We start from the raw sequence: 16,958 nt of genomic DNA on the forward strand, positions 1-16,958 counted from the left end.
AACTGCCGTTTACCCATCCCACACTGATAAAATGTGTTCAGTAGTCCTTCTGTATCATTTGAAACCATAAAATCACCCAAAAAGTTGTTGACCCGAAATCTGAAATTTTGTGGTGCCGGCATCACAAAATTTTCAGATTTTGGACCAAAAACCCAACCTTACAAAATTCTCAATAAATCTCAAACTTCTGCTTGTTTACCCATCCCACACGGATACAATGTGTTCAGTAGTCCTTCCTGTATCATTTGAAACCATAAAATCACATAAAATTTGTTGACCCGAAATCTGAAAATTTTGTGATGCCGGCATCACAAATTTTCAGATTTCGGACCAAAAACCCAAACTTAAAAAATTCTCAATAAATCTCAAACTTTTGCTTGTTTACCCATCCCACACGGATACAATGTGTTCAGTAGTCCTTCCTGTGTCATTTGAAACCATAAAATCACCCAAAAAGTTGTTGACCCGAAATCTGAAAATTTTGTGATGCCGGCATCACAAAATTTTCAGATTTTGGACCAAAAACCCAACCTTACAAAATTCTCAATAAATCTCAAACTTCTGCTTGTTAACCCATCCCACACGGATAAAATGTGTTCAGTAGTCCTTCCTGTATCATTTGAAACTATAAAATCACCCAAGATTTGTTGACCCGAAATCTGAAAATTTTGTGATGCCGGCATCACAGATTTTTTAGATTTTGGCCCAAAAACCCAAACTTAAAAAATTCTCAATAAATCTCAAACTTTTGCTCGTTTACCCATCCCACCCTGATAAAATATGTTCAGTAGTCCTTCCTGTATCATTTGAAACCATAAAATCACCCAAAAAGTTGTTGACCCGAAATCTGAAAATTTTGTGATGCCGGCATCACAAAATTTTCAGATTTTGGACCAAAATCCCAAATTTACAAAATTCTCAATAAATCTCAAACTTTTGCTCGTTTACCCATCCCACACTGATAAAATGTGTTCAGTAGTCCTTCATGTATCATTTAAAACCATAAAATCACCCAAAATTTGTTGACCCGAAATCTGAAAATTTTGTGATGCCGGCATCACAGATTTTTTTAATTTTGGACCAAAAACCCAAACTTACAAAATTCTCAATAAATCTCAAACTTTTGCTCGTTTACAGTAGTCCTTCCTGTATCATTTGAAACCATAAAATCACCCAAAATTTGTTGACCCGAAATCTGAAAATTTTGTGATGCCGGCATCACAAAATCTTTAGATTTTGGACCAAAAACCCAAACTTACAAAATTCTCAATAAATCTCAAACTTTTGCTCGTTTACCCATCCCACACTGATCAAATGTGTTCAGTAGTCCTTCCTGTGTCATTTGAAACCATAAAATCACACAAAATTTGTTGACCCGAAATCTGAAAATTTTGTGATGCCGGCATCACAAATTTTCAGATTTCGGACCAAAAACCCAAACTTACAAAATTCTCAATAAATCTCAAACTTTTGCTTGTTTACCCATCCCACACGGATACAATGTGTTCAGTAGTCCTTCCTGTATCATTTGAAACCATAAAATCACCCAAAAAGTTGTTGACCCGAAATCTGAAAATTTTGTGATGCCGGCATCACAAATTTTCAGATTTTGGACCAAAAACCCAACCTTACAAAATTCTCAATAAATCTCAAACTTCTTCTTGTTTACCCATCCCACACGGATAAAATGTGTTCAGTAGTCCTTCCTGTATCATTTGAAACTATAAAATCACCCAAAATTTGTTGACCCGAAATCTGAATATTTTGTGATGCCGGCATCACCGATTTTTTAGATTTTGGCCCAAAAACCCAAACTTAAAAAATTCTCAATAAATCTCAAACTTGTGCTTGTTTACCCATCCCACACTGATAAGTTGTGTTCAATAGTCCTTCCTGTATCATTTTAAACCATAAAATCACCCAAAATTTGTTGACCCGAAATCTGAAAATTTTGTGATGCCGGCATCACAGATTTTTTTAATTTTGGACCAAAAACCCAAACTTACAAAATTCTCAATAAATCTCAAACTTTTGCTCGTTTACCCATCCCACACTGATAAAATGTGTTCAGTAGTCCTTCCTGTATCATTTGAAACCATAAAATCACCCAAAAAGTTGTTGACCCGAAATCTGAAAATTTTGTGGTGCCGGCATCACAAAATTTTCAGATTTTGGACCAAAAACCCAAACTTACAAAATTCTCAATAAATCTCAAACTTTTGCTCGTTTACCCATCCCACACTGATAAAATGTGTTCAGTAGTCCTTCCTGTATCATTTGAAACCATAAAATCACCCAAAAAGTTGTTGACCCGAAATCTGAAAACTTTGTGATGCCGGCATCACAAAATTTTCAGATCTTGGACCAAAAACCCAACCTTACAAAATTCTCAATAAATCTCAAACTTTTGCTCGTTTACCCATCCCACACTGATAAAATGTGTTCAGTAGTCCTTCCTGTATCATTTGAAACCATAAAATCACATAAAATTTGTTGCCCCGAAATCTGAAAATTTTGTGATGCCGGCATCACAAAATTTTCAGATTTCGGACCAAAACCCAAACTTAAAAAATTCTCAATAAATCTCAAACTTTTGCTTGTTTACCCATCCCACACTGATAAGTTGTGTTCAGTAGTCCTTCCTGTATCATTTGAAACCATAAAATCACCCAAAATTTGTTGACCCGAAATCTGAAAATTTTGTGATGCCGGCATCACAGATTTTTTTAATTTTGGACCAAAAACCCAAACTTACAAAATTCTCAATAAATCTCAAACTTTTGCTCGTTTACAGTAGTCCTTCCTGTATCATTTGAAACCATAAAATCACCCAAAATTTGTTGACCCGAAATCTGAAAATTTTGTGATGCCGGCATCACAAAATCTTTAGATTTTGGACCAAAAACCCAAACTTACAAAATTCTCAATAAATCTCAAACTTTTGCTCGTTTACCCATCCCACACTGATCAAATGTGTTCAGTAGTCCTTCCTGTGTCATTTGAAACCATAAAATCACACAAAATTTGTTGACCCGAAATCTGAAAATTTTGTGATGCCGGCATCACAAAATTTTCAGATTTCGGACCAAAAACCCAAACTTACAAAATTCTCAATAAATCTCAAACTTTTGCTTGTTTACCCATCCCACACGGATACAATGTGTTCAGTAGTCCTTCCTGTATCATTTGAAACCATAAAATCACCCAAAAGTTGTTGACCCGAAATCTGAAAATTTTGTGATGCCGGCATCACAAAATTTTCAGATTTTGGACCAAAAACCCAACCTTACAAAATTCTCAATAAATCTCAAACTTCTTCTTGTTTACCCATCCCACACGGATAAAATGTGTTCAGTAGTCCTTCCTGTATCATTTGAAACTATAAAATCACCCAAAATTTGTTGACCCGAAATCTGAATATTTTGTGATGCCGGCATCACCGATTTTTTAGATTTTGGCCCAAAAACCCAAACTTAAAAAATTCTCAATAAATCTGAAACTTTTGCTCGTTTACCCATCCCACACTGATAAATATGTTCAGTAGTCCTTCCTGTATCATTTGAAACCATAAAATCCCCAAAATTTGTTGACCCGAAATCTGAAAATTTTGTGATGCCGGCATCACAAAATCTTTAGATTTTGGACCAAAAACCCAACCTTACAAAATTCTCAATAAATCTCAAACTTGTGCTTGTTTACCCATCCCACACTGATAAGTTGTGTTCAATAGTCCTTCCTGTATCATTTTAAACCATAAAATCACCCAAAATTTGTTGACCCGAAATCTGAAAATTTTGTGATGCCGGCATCACAGATTTTTTTAATTTTGGACCAAAAACCCAAACTTACAAAATTCTCAATAAATCTCAAACTTTTGCTCGTTTACCCATCCCACACTGATAAAATGTGTTCAGTAGTCCTTCCTGTATCATTTGAAACCATAAAATCACCCAAAATTTGTTGACCCGAAATCTGAAAATTTTGTGGTGCCGGCATCACAAAATTTTCAGATTTTGGACCAAAAACCCAAACTTACAAAATTCTCAATAAATCTCAAACTTTTGCTCGTTTACCCATCCCACACTGATAAAATGTGTTCAGTAGTCCTTCCTGTATCATTTGAAACCATAAAATCACCCAAAAGTTGTTGACCCGAAATCTGAAAACTTTGTGATGCCGGCATCAAAAATTTTCAGATTTTGGACCAAAAACCCAACCTTACAAAATTCTCAATAAATCTCAAACTTTTGCTCGTTTACCCATCCCACACTGATAAAATGTGTTCAGTAGTCCTTCCTGTATCATTTGAAACCATAAAATCACATAAAATTTGTTGCCCCGAAATCTGAAAATTTTGTGATGCCGGCATCACAAAATTTTCAGATTTCGGACCAAAACCCAAACTTAAAAAATTCTCAATAAATCTCAAACTTTTGCTTGTTTACCCATCCCACACTGATAAGTTGTGTTCAGTAGTCCTTCCTGTATCATTTGAAACCATAAAATCACCCAAAATTTGTTGACCCGAAATCTGAAAATTTTGTGATGCCGGCATCACAGATTTTTTTAATTTTGGACCAAAAACCCAACCTTACAAAATTCTCAATAAATCTCAAACTTTTGCTCGTTTACCCATCCCACACTGATAAAATGTGTTCAGTAGTCCTTCCTGTATCATTTGAAACCATAAAATCACCCAAAAGTTGTTGACCCGAAATCTGAAAATTTTGTGATGCCGGCATCACAGATTTTTTTAATTTTGGACCAAAAACCCACACTTACAAAATTCTCAATAAATCTCAAACTTTTGCTCGTTTACCCATCCCACACTGATAAAATGTGTTCAGTAGTCCTTCCTGTATCATTTGAAACCATAAAATCACCCAAAAAGTTGTTGACCCGAAATCTGAAAACTTTGTGATGCCGGCATCACAAAATTTTCAGATTTTGGACCAAAAACCCAAACTTACAAAATTCTCAATAAATCTCAAACTTTTGCTCGTTTACCCATCCCACACTGATAAAATGTGTTCAGTAGTCCTTCCTGTATCATTTGAAACCATAAAATCACATAAAATTTGTTGACCCGAAATCTGAAAATTTTGTGATGCCGGCATCACAAAATTTTCAGATTTCGGACCAAAAACCCAAACTTAAAAAATTCTCAATAAATCTCAAACTTTTGCTTGTTTACCCATCCCACATGGATACAATGTGTTCAGTAGTCCTTCCTGTATCATTTGAAACCATAAAATCACCCAAAAAGTTGTTGACCCGAAATCTGAAAAATTTGTGATGCCGGCATCACAAAATTTTCAGATTTTGGACCAAAAACCCAACCTTACAAAATTCTCAATAAATCTCAAACTTCTGCTTGTTTACCCATCCCACACGGATAAAATGTGTTCAGTAGTCCTTCCTGTATCATTTGAAACTATAAAATCACCCAAAATTTGTTGACCCGAAATCTGAAAATTTTGTGATGCCGGCATCACAAAATTTTCAGATTTTGGACCAAAAGCCCAAACTTAAAAAATTCTCAATAAATCTCAAACTGTTGCTTGTTTACCCATCCCACACGGAAACAATGTGTTCAGTAGTCCTTCCTGTATCATTTGAAACCATAAAATCACCCAAAATTTGTTGACCCGAAATCTGAAAATTTTGTGATGCCGGCATCACAGATTTTTTTAATTTTGGACCAAAAACCCAAACTTACAAAATTCTCAATAAATCTCAAACTTTTGCTCGTTTACCCATCCCACACTGATAAAATGTGTTCAGTAGTCCTTCCTGTATCATTTGAAACCATAATATCACACAAAAGATGTTGACCCGAAATCTGAAAATTTTGTGATGCCGGCATCACAGATTTTTTAGATTTTGGCCCAAAAACCCAAACTTACAAAATTCTCAATAAATCTCAAACTTTTGCTCGTTTACCCATCACTCTAAAAAATGAAGTGCTGAATATTGGGTGCTAAGCAACTGTGTGCACCTGTGGTGCACAAGCTAGCACCCGAAAGGTAACATTTTAGGAAATCCACACGACGTGCATAAAGTCCTTTGCTAAAAACAAGTGCTAAAATACTTTTGAAGATATAGCACTTAAAAGTGTAATAATGACGGAAAAAAAAACCTTTTTCCGCCGTGTATTTTGCCCAGGGCTCCGTGACTTTTGCATTTTGTGGTGTTAAAGCCGTTCAACTGAGATTTTACAGTCCACAAAAATCTAATCTATAAGGTTAAAGTGAAAAAATAATTGAGCGGGGCGAAATGGTTTGGTTTTTGGGGATTGTTGTGGCCGGCTTCGTCGTAGGTACAAAACACTGGCATGGTGCAGGTAAAAATCCCACAAGTTCATTTCCACTGAAACTATTTGCATAACAGATGGCCCAATTACTAGCTGTTATTACAGTATCCGGTGAAAATTGCTAAAAATAGAAACCACTTTGATCACGCCTAATAAATGCCTATAAAGTTTTGATTGGCTTATTTTGCCCGGATCACACCAGCCTAGCCTGGAACTTTCCACAGATGCATTGAACATGCGCGCACGGTTTGTTGGCATGGAGGGCCCAGCGCTAGCGAGCTCGTCTGTGCGCGCGCGCACGGGAAACAACAACCGATCGCCATCTTTGCTGTCCACATTGTCATGTCGGTCGAGTAGTCACAGCTGAGCTAGCTACACAAACGAAGAGGTAAGGAAACAATTGTATTAATATAATTACTTTTAAGATAATTGTTCCATTTGTATTCTAACATGTATGTTATTGTTAACGTTTGTTTAGGCAAGGTCTGTCTGGCTATATTTTGTGTGAAGCTTGGGCTAGCCGTGTCACAAGGAGTGCCCAACAGCATGCCAGCCAACGCGAAGCCTGACATTGGTCGTTGGTCGTGTTGTTGCAGGCTTGCTGTTGCTTTGACAGAACGCAACGTCTGTCTAGTGGTGTTTTGTTTTGTTTTGTTTTGTTTTGTTTTGTTTTGTTTTGTTTTGTTTTGTTTTGTTTTGTTTTGTTTTGTTTTGTTTTGTTTTGTTTTGTTTTGTTTTGTTTTGTTTTGTTTTGTTTTGTTTTGTTTTGTTTTGTTTTGTTTTGTTTTGTTTTGTTTTGTTTTGTTTTGTTTTGTTTTGTTTTGTTTTGTTTTGTTTTGTTTTGTTTTGTTTTGTTTTGTTTTGTTTTGTTTTGTTTTGTTTTGTTTTGTTTTGTTTTTTTTGGGGGGGGGGGACATTTTCACTTTTTGGACCAAGGTTGCCAAAATATTACTAGTACTTCTAGTATGAGGCTCGCCAAATTAAAAGAAAAATTTATGCTAATGATGACCGTTCTATTTACCCCTCTTTTCTTTATTGTGACACAGGTTTTATTCCCGGGAAGTTCAACCCAACAAATTGTCTCCCCAAGTAGAAAACATGGGATATACTTGTTTCATATGCAGTATAATTATTCCAGGACCAGTGTCAAAGTTGATAAGTCATTTGCATATGGCCCATGCACTTTTTGATATGACAGATTTACGATTAATTTGTGGTCAGGGAGGGTGCCCCTCATCTTTCATCACATTTAATTCTTTCAGGAAACATGTAATCAATCAGCATCCTCAAGCTGATGAACCAGCTTTGCCTCCTATTATCAATATGGAGGACAATGGGAATGAAATTGATCATGAAGATGTAGACAATATGGAAGATGTAAACCTAAATGTCAATATTTTCAGTCGTACAAGACAAACAGCAGTTTTTATTGGTTCTGTACTTTCGGAGAGTAATATGACATATGCAACATTAAACAGAGTGATTGCTGCAACTGCCAATTTCAATTGTGACATTGTACAAAATTTAAAGGCCAAAGTTGTTAGTACCTTAGATGCAATTGGGGTGGATCAAGAAAATCAAAATTACCAGGACTTATTGGCAGAGTTTGATGGTAACAAAGCCTTGTTCCATGGTCTTGACACTAAGTACAAGCAAGAGCAATTTCTTGCTGAACATCTAGGCATAGTGCATCCAAAGACTGTTTTTCTCGGCTTTCGTTATGACACTCGGACTGAACGTAAAAGTGGCAATTCAAAGCAAGTCCTTGTACCAGAGACATTCCAATATGTATCCATTTTATCAACTCTAGGAATGGTTCTTGGGGATTTGGATGCAGTGCATGAAATAGAAAATGGACATTTAAGCAGTGATGACAGAATGCGAGATTACTGTGATGGGCAGCAATTCAAGACTCATCCTCTATTTTCAACCAACTTGAAGGCAATTCAGATTAGCCTTTTCTTTGATGAGTTTGAAGTTGTAAATCCTCTTGGTTCGAAGAGAGGAATTCATAAGATTGGGGCTTTCTACTATACATTGAAAAATTTTCATCCTCGATTGAACTCATCATTGCGCAACATCCACTTACTAGCTTTGTGCAACTGTCTTGACTTAAAAAAGTATGGGTTTGATCCGATTTTAGCTCCATTTGTATCTGAACTTAGGAAATTGGAATCTGAAGAGGGTGCCAAAATTGTACTGCCAGACTCTTCTGTGAAGACTATCCATGGAACATTGGCACAAGTATGTGGAGACAATCTTGGCATGAATGCCTTACTTGGCTTTGTTGAAAGCTTCGTAGCAAACAAACCTTGCAGAATTTGCTCAGGTCATAAAGATGACTTCCAGAACCATTTTGTTGGAGAACACTTTGTGCTTAGAGACACAGACAGCCACAATGTTCATGTACAAGAATCTCTTGACAACACCGCTGCAGTATCAGTTAGTGGTGTAAAAAGGGGTTGTATCCTGAATACACTCCGATACTTTCATGTCACAAAGAACGTTGCTCCAGATATCATGCACGACATGCTAGAGGGTGTAATTCCTATGGAAGTAAAATTAGTTTTTTATAAATTTATATATGACGATAAGTTTTTCAAACTTGACACTCTCAATAACCTCCTTTCCAGCCACAACTATGGACACTGTGACAAAAAAAATAAGCCTTCACAAATCCTTGAATCAACCCTCAAAGGAAAAGATCATTCCTTGAAGCAGCATGCTAGTCAAATGTGGTGCCTTGTGCGGGTATTACCTCTGCTGATTGGGTCATTCATTCCACAAAACAATCCTTATTGGGATCTGATCTTGAAGCTGCGCACTATTGTTGACATTGCTTTTGCTGACTCGGTCACAGAGAGTCTGACGTTGTACCTGAAACATCTAATTGAGGATCACCATTTGTTGTTTCAACATTTATACCCAACTGTAAGGCTTCTTCCAAAGCACCACTTTTTGGTCCATTACCCTGAAGCAATGAGAGAAGTTGGACCATTAATTAATTCGTGGTGCATGAGATTCGAAGCTAAACATAATTTCACAAAAAAGCTGGCTAGTGTAATTAACTGTTTTAAAGATGTTTGCCTAACTGCTGCATCTAGACACCAGATCAACGCATGCTGCAAATGGCAACAGCGCAGTCTTGGAAGTTTTGAATTAGAAGCATCTGAAACAGAAAACTACCGTGTATCAAATTTGGAGAACTATCCTGCTCTTCTAGAACAAGTCCCAGGACTCCTCCCTGAGGACGATGTTTTCATGACCAAAAAAATAACATACTGGGGTACTGTTTACAAGGCGGGTACAACAGTAGTAGTTGGCATGAATGATGAGCTGCCTCAGTTTGGCCAAATAGCCGCAACCATTATTGTTGGGAAGACTGTTGTTTTCACAGGGAATCTATGGAAAACAAATTTCTTTGATGAACATATCCACAGCTATGTTATCAGAGAATCAAATGAAGTTTTCTTTCTCAAACCAAATATGCAAAACTTTCGCCCCCTGCACATTAACAGGCAAGGAAATAAATACGTAGTAACACCAAGGAACTACATCTTCTGAATCTTAAATTTCAATAGTCTCAAACAGCCTGTGGTGGTCCTAACAATCTCCATTAATGAGACCGTATGGTAGATTCTGCGGTCATCTTACATAGAATGATCCCTACTTTTTTTCTTTCTCTCACTCAGGTCTCGTAATGCCAGTGACCAGTGAAGTGACTGAGGAAGAACAATGGTTCACCATAGAGCTTAATTCACCATTGCAGTTTTTGTTAATGATATCAGAGGCGTACAAGGAAGGTCTAATTTCAAAAAGTGAACTTACATTCTTTTTTACTTCTTTTTTAACTAAAAATAATGAGTAAACGAGTTTATGTAACATATGTAGCAGAAGCACAGGAAAGGAAAACATTGATGAAATTTGAGCAGGGAGATTTGGGCAATTTCAGCAGCATAACCCAAAAAATTAAATCAAAATTTTCTCTCCCAAGTGAAAAAAATGGGCCATATGTTGAAATAGATGACATGGACGAAGACATATTAGAAGATATCATTGATCTGAAATTTTCTGAAAAGTGCAATACATCAAAACACACTTTGGGGGAATGTCTACCCAGTAGTCAAACAATCAATACCCTTGAGAGATCTGCGTCTTCTGATTCAGCAAACTCATTTGCCTCCACCATTGACTATATGAACAACTCGCCTTGAGAGATCTGCGTCTTCTGATTCAGCAAACTCATTTGCCTCCACCATTGACTATATGAACAACTCGCCTTGAGAGATCTGCATCTTCTGATTCAGCAAACTCAATTGCCTCCACCATTGACTATATGAACAACTCGCCTTGAGAGATCTGCATCTTCTGATTCAGCAAACTCATTTGCCTCCACCATTGACTATATGAACAACTCGCCTTGAGAGATCTGCGTCTTCTGATTCAGCAAACTCATTTGCCTCCACCATTGACTATATGAACAACTCGCCTTGAGAGATCTGCTCTTCTGATTCAACAAACTCATTTGCCTCCACCATTGACTATATGAACAACTCGCCTTGAGAGATCTGCATCTTCTGATTCAGCAAACTCATTTGCCTCCACCATTGACTATATGAACAACTCGCCTTGAGAGATCTGCATCTTCTGATTCAGCAAACTCATTTGCCTCCACCATTGACTATATGAACAACTCGCAAATCTCATCAAGGAGTGTCAGCCCATGCAGATCTTCAACCAGTGTGAGTACTTATGTTGTTTGTTTGTCACTAATACTATATACTTCATAATAACTTGCCAATCATTGCATTTGCTTGTTGCCACTTTTGTTGCATGTGCTTTTGTACACTATTCCCTTTTGTTTAAGTTCTCAGAAGTTGAGACACGTTCATACAAACACAAGCAGCCAGAGAACAGCAAAGGCAATTGTATGTACATTTAAAATGACAAGTAACATTCATCTAAAAATTGTCTTTGTGCAAAGTTTGAATTGGTATGATAAATGCAATCTCGATTGTGATTTTAGACACTTTTTTGTTCACAGATTTCATCAGATGTGTCTGAGCTGTCACCATCAACTAGCAAACCAACAGAATCGGCCAAGGTTAGCCCAAGTTTACATTTGCAGGGTTTTAAACCTATGTACTGTTAAAACATTTCTTGATATTTCGTCACATTTAAAACCCATTAAAATGTAATTTGATTTTCAAATGATCTTGGTTAAAGACAGCTTAAAAAATTTAGAAGAAAAAGCTGATGTGATACTGCATATGTTGTACATCTTCTTGCTAAGTTAACATGGGTGATTGTTTTGAAGAATTCTTGGTAAAAAGGTCAATTGACTTTCTTGTTAAAGTTCAATTATGATCAAAAGTTATTTTGTATTTAAGAGAGAACTGTGGTCTGTAAATTTGGTTGATTGAAGGATCTTCCTGTCTTAAAAACAGGCATACAGTACAACTAGTCAGCTGATTTCTTTGGACTTTTGTTTCACAGGTTGGGGTTGGGGGGGGGGGGGAGAAGAGGAAAAAAAACAGTCTTGCTTTGCCTGGCTATTTCAGGATTAAACAAATTGATTGGAATTACCCACATCGATTAATATCATTTGTACTTTGTTTATTTCTGTCAACTGTACTAAAAAGCAGGTGGTGTTTGATGCTAAAAAGATCTTGGATGGACACCCAAAGGGACACGCAATTTTGGAAGAATACAACAAAAATGGGTACATCTCTCCAGGGTCAAGGATGTGTCTTGTCAGCGTACTAGTTGCTGATCTAGTGGGAAAGTGTGGAAAGTAAGTCTGTCCTTCATATGTACAAGGCAATTCTTTTACAAACCCGAGTTTTATCCTTAACCATGGTCAAGCGGTGTTTACATTTTAATTGTAACTCTGACTCTCGATACCCTGACAAGAGAGGAAATGTACATTTTTGGCCTTTTCCAAAACCAAAGTCCAACGGAGAGAAGTGCTTTCGGTGTACAAGCAACACACGGCGTGTGTATGTACCATGATGCCAGGTACATGTACATGTATATGTACATCAATCATGCGGCGATCGTGACACGTTGTGTGTGGTTGCTTGGTCGTTGCTATGGTGGGCGTGGCCTACTGGATCAGTGTATTGTGAAGTTCTCGCTCATTACATTTTTAAAAGAATAGGCAAATTAAACAGTAGGCCCATATGAGTGTTTGTGAAGCAGATGTAATTGGAAAGTAGTCACATCAAAAAAAATTAAACTATAAAAATGAGTCCTGCAGATACACACATTTAAAAATTGCTCTGTCTTCTTATTCATAAGCTTTCATCTGTAGTGCCTGTGGTCATATTGAAAGTAGTATTAACTTTTTAAAATGTTTTGTTTTTAATGTAGATTGATCAAGACTTCCAATCAACGCACAGTGACGCCTCAAACTGCTTGCTGCGAAGATGGGTTGGTCATGCTCATGCCCTTCTTGCATATGGTTCAAACTGCAAATCTGAAGGAGTTCGCATGATTATACAGGACTACAATGCACAAATCAAAGAGTCAAGTGATGGTAAGTACATTACAAATCGTGAATCAAAACATTTGACAAACCTGTCCAACCAAAAGTTGAAAGTTATTATGGGCTTGTTATGCTGTAGTTGAGGACAAGTATTATAATGCATGAAACAATTTGTACACAAGCTACAGCATACAATTATTCATGTCACCCTCCCCCCCCCCCCCCACCAAACAAAAAAACACATACTGGTTATCCTAATTACAAGAACTCTCTGTGAAGTTGTGCACACTACTTATTTAGTTGTTTGAGACTGTCCCACATATAGAAGACTGCTAACTGAAATCTCAACCAGTTGCTAGTTTGCTGCAATTAGTGTCAGTTCCTTTTACCTTGCACTATAACTTGTGAGCAACCAATCTTGGTATTCAGAAGAAAAACAAATCTCTATAACTGTATAATACAGTGTGTGTTTTTTTTGTTTGTTTGTCTGTTTGTTTGGTTTTTTTTTTGTTGGGTTTGTATGTTTGTTTTGGGGGCGGGGAGGGGGGTTGAGAAAAACTTCTGTTTCAAGGACGAATCTTGGTATTAAATGTCACTTAAAATGCAAAGTTTTTTTAACATTTCTCTTCGCAGAACTGACAGCACTCTATGGTTTCCTTGTATTGCTGCGTTTGCTGCCATCATACAACACAAAGAAAAAGGGCCGTACTTCCTGCCAGGATGTTGAAGATCTGCTTGTAAAATTCCATGAGGTACATTTATGGCTATTTTATTAAAATGTTTACTTCAGATAGTGTTGTATGCTGTTTGGGAGTCTGTTTTAATTTATACAAAATGAGTTCTAAGCTCTGATGAACTTTCAAGCAGACCTTCTAGATGCTATAATGGAGACCTTTCTATATAATATTCCAAAGAAGTTGAGCCAAAAAGCATCCATTGCTTCACTGTCAAGTCTGATGGATGACTCTCAAACAACTTTTTACTAAAGCCAAGATATTGTGTATGAACGAAAAACTTTTGGAAACCAAACAAACGACAGCTCATCAATTTCTGACATTCCTTTACTAAAATGTATTTTTATTTTAGGTAGGCACCTCAGCTGCAGATGCTCTCAAGGATGGGGCTACAAAGCAACCCACACTCTTAGCATTTGGATCTAAAACGAGCATTGAGCAGATCATCTTGAAAATTGAAGACTACGGGTTCACTCTTCCTTCGTCAAACATTGTACCTGCTGTGGATACACTCTTCAAAAGTCACTATGTCTTCAACTTGGAGTACTCGGCACAATTAGAAAACTTCTTTGTATACCTCCAATCTGAACTTTACGGTTTAAAGTTCAAGGGAAAGATGTCAACTCGTATAACAGAAATTACTATCGCAATTAAAGCACAATAGACAAACAATAGTTTGTTCACCATCAGGACTGCATGTCATTGATGTTTACATGTTGAGATGTTGAAATTTTAGGCCTATGTCTTTATAAAAATAGAGTACATGTATACTCATGCCAACTAGCTAAATTGGTTATAAGTACAACTGTTGAAGGGCTTATGCAACCAAACCAACAATTTTTAAAGTTGCTCAGATGTTTTTTTTTTTCACATGTTGAGATGTTAAAATTGTTTGGTTTTTGTTGAGATATTTTGAACAAAAAAAAAGACAGCATATCGAAACCTTACAAAATCATCAGGTGAGATGTTTTGATTTTTCATATGTTGAAATGTCGAAATTGTTTTTAGTTAAGATGTTAAAACTGTTTGACTTGTTGACATATGTTGATGTTGCTGTCGCTATCTTTTAAAAAAGATAGCAGTGATCAAAACCTAAAAGCATTTAATTGGTCCCTTGAAAAATGATGTAATTCTATGCAAGTATTGTAAACCAATCACAGTAAACCCTGTAGCCATGTTACTGAAAACAAAATGCTTGAAACAGAAACTGCCATCAAATAATTGGCTTGAGTTTGTCACTAGGCATATGTCTTTAAAAAAAATAGAGTACATGTATACTCATGCCAACTAGCTAAATCGGTTATAAGTACAACTGTTGAAGGGCTTATGCAACCAAACCAACAATTTTTAAAGTTGCTCAGATGTTTTTTTTTTTCACATGTTGAGATGTTAAAATTGTTTGGTTTTTGTTGAGATATTTTGAAAAAAAAAAAAAGACAGCATATCGAAACCTTACAAAATCATCAGGTCACTTGAAAGACTGATGTATTTAATTGTATACCTCTTACAGTAGACCATGTAACCATATTTACTGAAACAAAATGCTCGTGACAAAAACTGACTCCAAGCAAGGCTTGAGTTTGTCAATTGTCACTTTGTCTTCAAATTAGAGTACACACGGTCCAACTAACCAAATCGGTTGTAAGTACATGTGAGAATCCTGAGATGTTTTGATTTTTCATATGTTGAAATGTCGAAATTGTTTTAGTTAAGATGTTAAAACTGTTTGACTTGTTGACATATTTTGATGTTGCTGTCGCTATCTTTTAAAAAAGATAGAAGTGATCAAAACCTAAAAGCATTAGGTCCCTTGAAAAATGATGTAATTCTATGCAAGTGTTGTATACCATGAATCAACCAAAACTGCCACCAAATAATTGGCTAAATGCCAGTCTGCCATAATATTCATGTATTTTGTGGAATATTTTAAAAAATCATCAAAAAGATGTTGGGCACATTTGTAGCACCGTCTACTGAGCCTCCTTCGTAATTTGTGATGTAAAGTTATATTTTTATGAATAAAAGAAAAATGTGGGAAAAATATGTTTTCTTTGTTTTCATTTTGTGTCGAGATTAATTAAAGTAGCACTTCAGTAACGCATTAGCTCCTTTAAGTGTTGAATTAGCTCTTTTAATAGCACTTTAAGTGCTTTACAGATAGCTCTTTGAGGTGCAAAAAAAAGCTACTCCGGCGCAGGTGCTAAACCAGCACACCAAGTGCAGTCACTATACAAGCTCTTAAAAGTGCTAAATAATGAATCTTTTAGTGTTAAATTTAGCACTTCATTTTTTAGAGTGATCCCACACTGATAAAATATGTTCAGTAGTCCTTCCTGTATCATTTGAAACCATAAAATCACCCAAAAAGTTGTTGACCCGAAATCTGAAAATTTTGTGATGCCGGCATCACAAAATTTTCAGATTTTGGACCAAAAACCCAAACTTACAAAATTCTCAATAAATCTCAAACTTTTGCTTGTTTACCCATCCCACACGGATACGCTGTGTTCAGTAGTCCTTCCTGTATCATTTGAAACCATAAAATCACCCAAAATTTGTTGACCCGAAATCTGAAAATTTTGTGATGTCGGCATCACAAAATTTTCAGATTTCGGACCAAAAACCCAAACTTAAAAAATTCTCAATAAATCTCAAACTTTTGCTTGTTTACCCAACCCACACGGATACAATGTGTTCGGTAGTCCTTCCTGTATCATTTGAAACCATAAAATCACCCAAAAAGTTGTTGACCCGAAATCTGAAAATTTTGTGATGCCGGCATCACCAAATTTTCAGATTTTGGACCAAAAACCCAAACTTACAAAATTCTCAATAAATCTCAAACTTTTGCTTGTTTACCCATCCCACACGGATACAATGTGTTCAGTAGTCCTTCCTGTATCATTTGAAACCATAAAATCACCCAAAACTTGTTGACCCGAAATCTGATATAAAATGTGTTCAGTAGTCCTTCCTGTATCATTTGAAACCATAAAATCACCCAAAAAGTTGTTGACCCGAAATCTGAAAACTTTGTGATGCCGGCATCACAAAATTTTCAGATTTTGGACCAAAAACCCAAACTTACAAAATTCTCAATAAATCTCAAACTTTTGCTCGTTTACCCATCCCACACTGATAAAATGTGTTCAGTAGTCCTTCCTGTATCATTTGAAACCATAAAATCACATAAAATTTGTTGACCCGAAATCTGAAAATTTTGTGATGCCGGCATCACAAAATTTTCAGATTTCGGACCAAAAACCCAAACTTAAAAAATTCTCAATAAATCTCAAACTTTTGCTTGTTTACCCAACCCACACGGATACAATGTGTTCGGTAGTCCTTCCTGTATCATTTGAAACCATAAAATCACCCAAAAAGTTGTTGACCCGAAATCTGAAAATTTTGTGATGCCGGCATC

The 16,958-nt window shown here is 36.4% G+C and overlaps 1 protein-coding gene across 1 annotated transcript; it reads left to right on the forward strand.

Moving 5' to 3' along the window:
* Positions 1 to 8,476: 8,476 nt before the first annotated feature.
* LOC117306346 lies at positions 8,477 to 15,564 on the forward strand. Its single transcript, XM_033790949.1, has 8 exons — positions 8,477 to 8,557; positions 10,006 to 11,055; positions 11,358 to 11,417; positions 11,956 to 12,107; positions 12,227 to 12,290; positions 12,686 to 12,851; positions 13,434 to 13,552; positions 13,887 to 15,564. The coding sequence occupies exons 2-8, from the start codon at positions 10,999 to 11,001 to the stop codon at positions 14,196 to 14,198; spliced, it is 930 nt and encodes a 309-aa protein (XP_033646840.1). The 5' UTR covers positions 8,477 to 8,557; positions 10,006 to 10,998; the 3' UTR covers positions 14,199 to 15,564.
* The last annotated feature ends 1,394 nt before the right edge of the window (positions 15,565 to 16,958 follow it).

Source organism: Asterias rubens, unplaced genomic scaffold (assembly GCF_902459465.1).
Source record: "Asterias rubens unplaced genomic scaffold, eAstRub1.3, whole genome shotgun sequence".
NCBI classification, from domain to species: domain Eukaryota; kingdom Metazoa; phylum Echinodermata; class Asteroidea; order Forcipulatida; family Asteriidae; genus Asterias; species Asterias rubens.

Excerpts from the sequence above, each read along its gene's own strand:
- LOC117306346 (XM_033790949.1), top strand. The coding sequence starts at position 10,999 with ATGAACAACTCGCAAATCTCATCAAGGAGTGTCAGCCCATGCAGATCT. Across the intron at positions 12,108-12,226 it reads CTAGTGGGAAAGTGTGGAAA|AGAGGAAATGTACATTTTTG; the intron begins GTAAGTCTGTCC and ends TACCCTGACAAG. Across the intron at positions 12,852-13,433 it reads AATCAAAGAGTCAAGTGATG|AACTGACAGCACTCTATGGT; the intron begins GTAAGTACATTA and ends TTCTCTTCGCAG.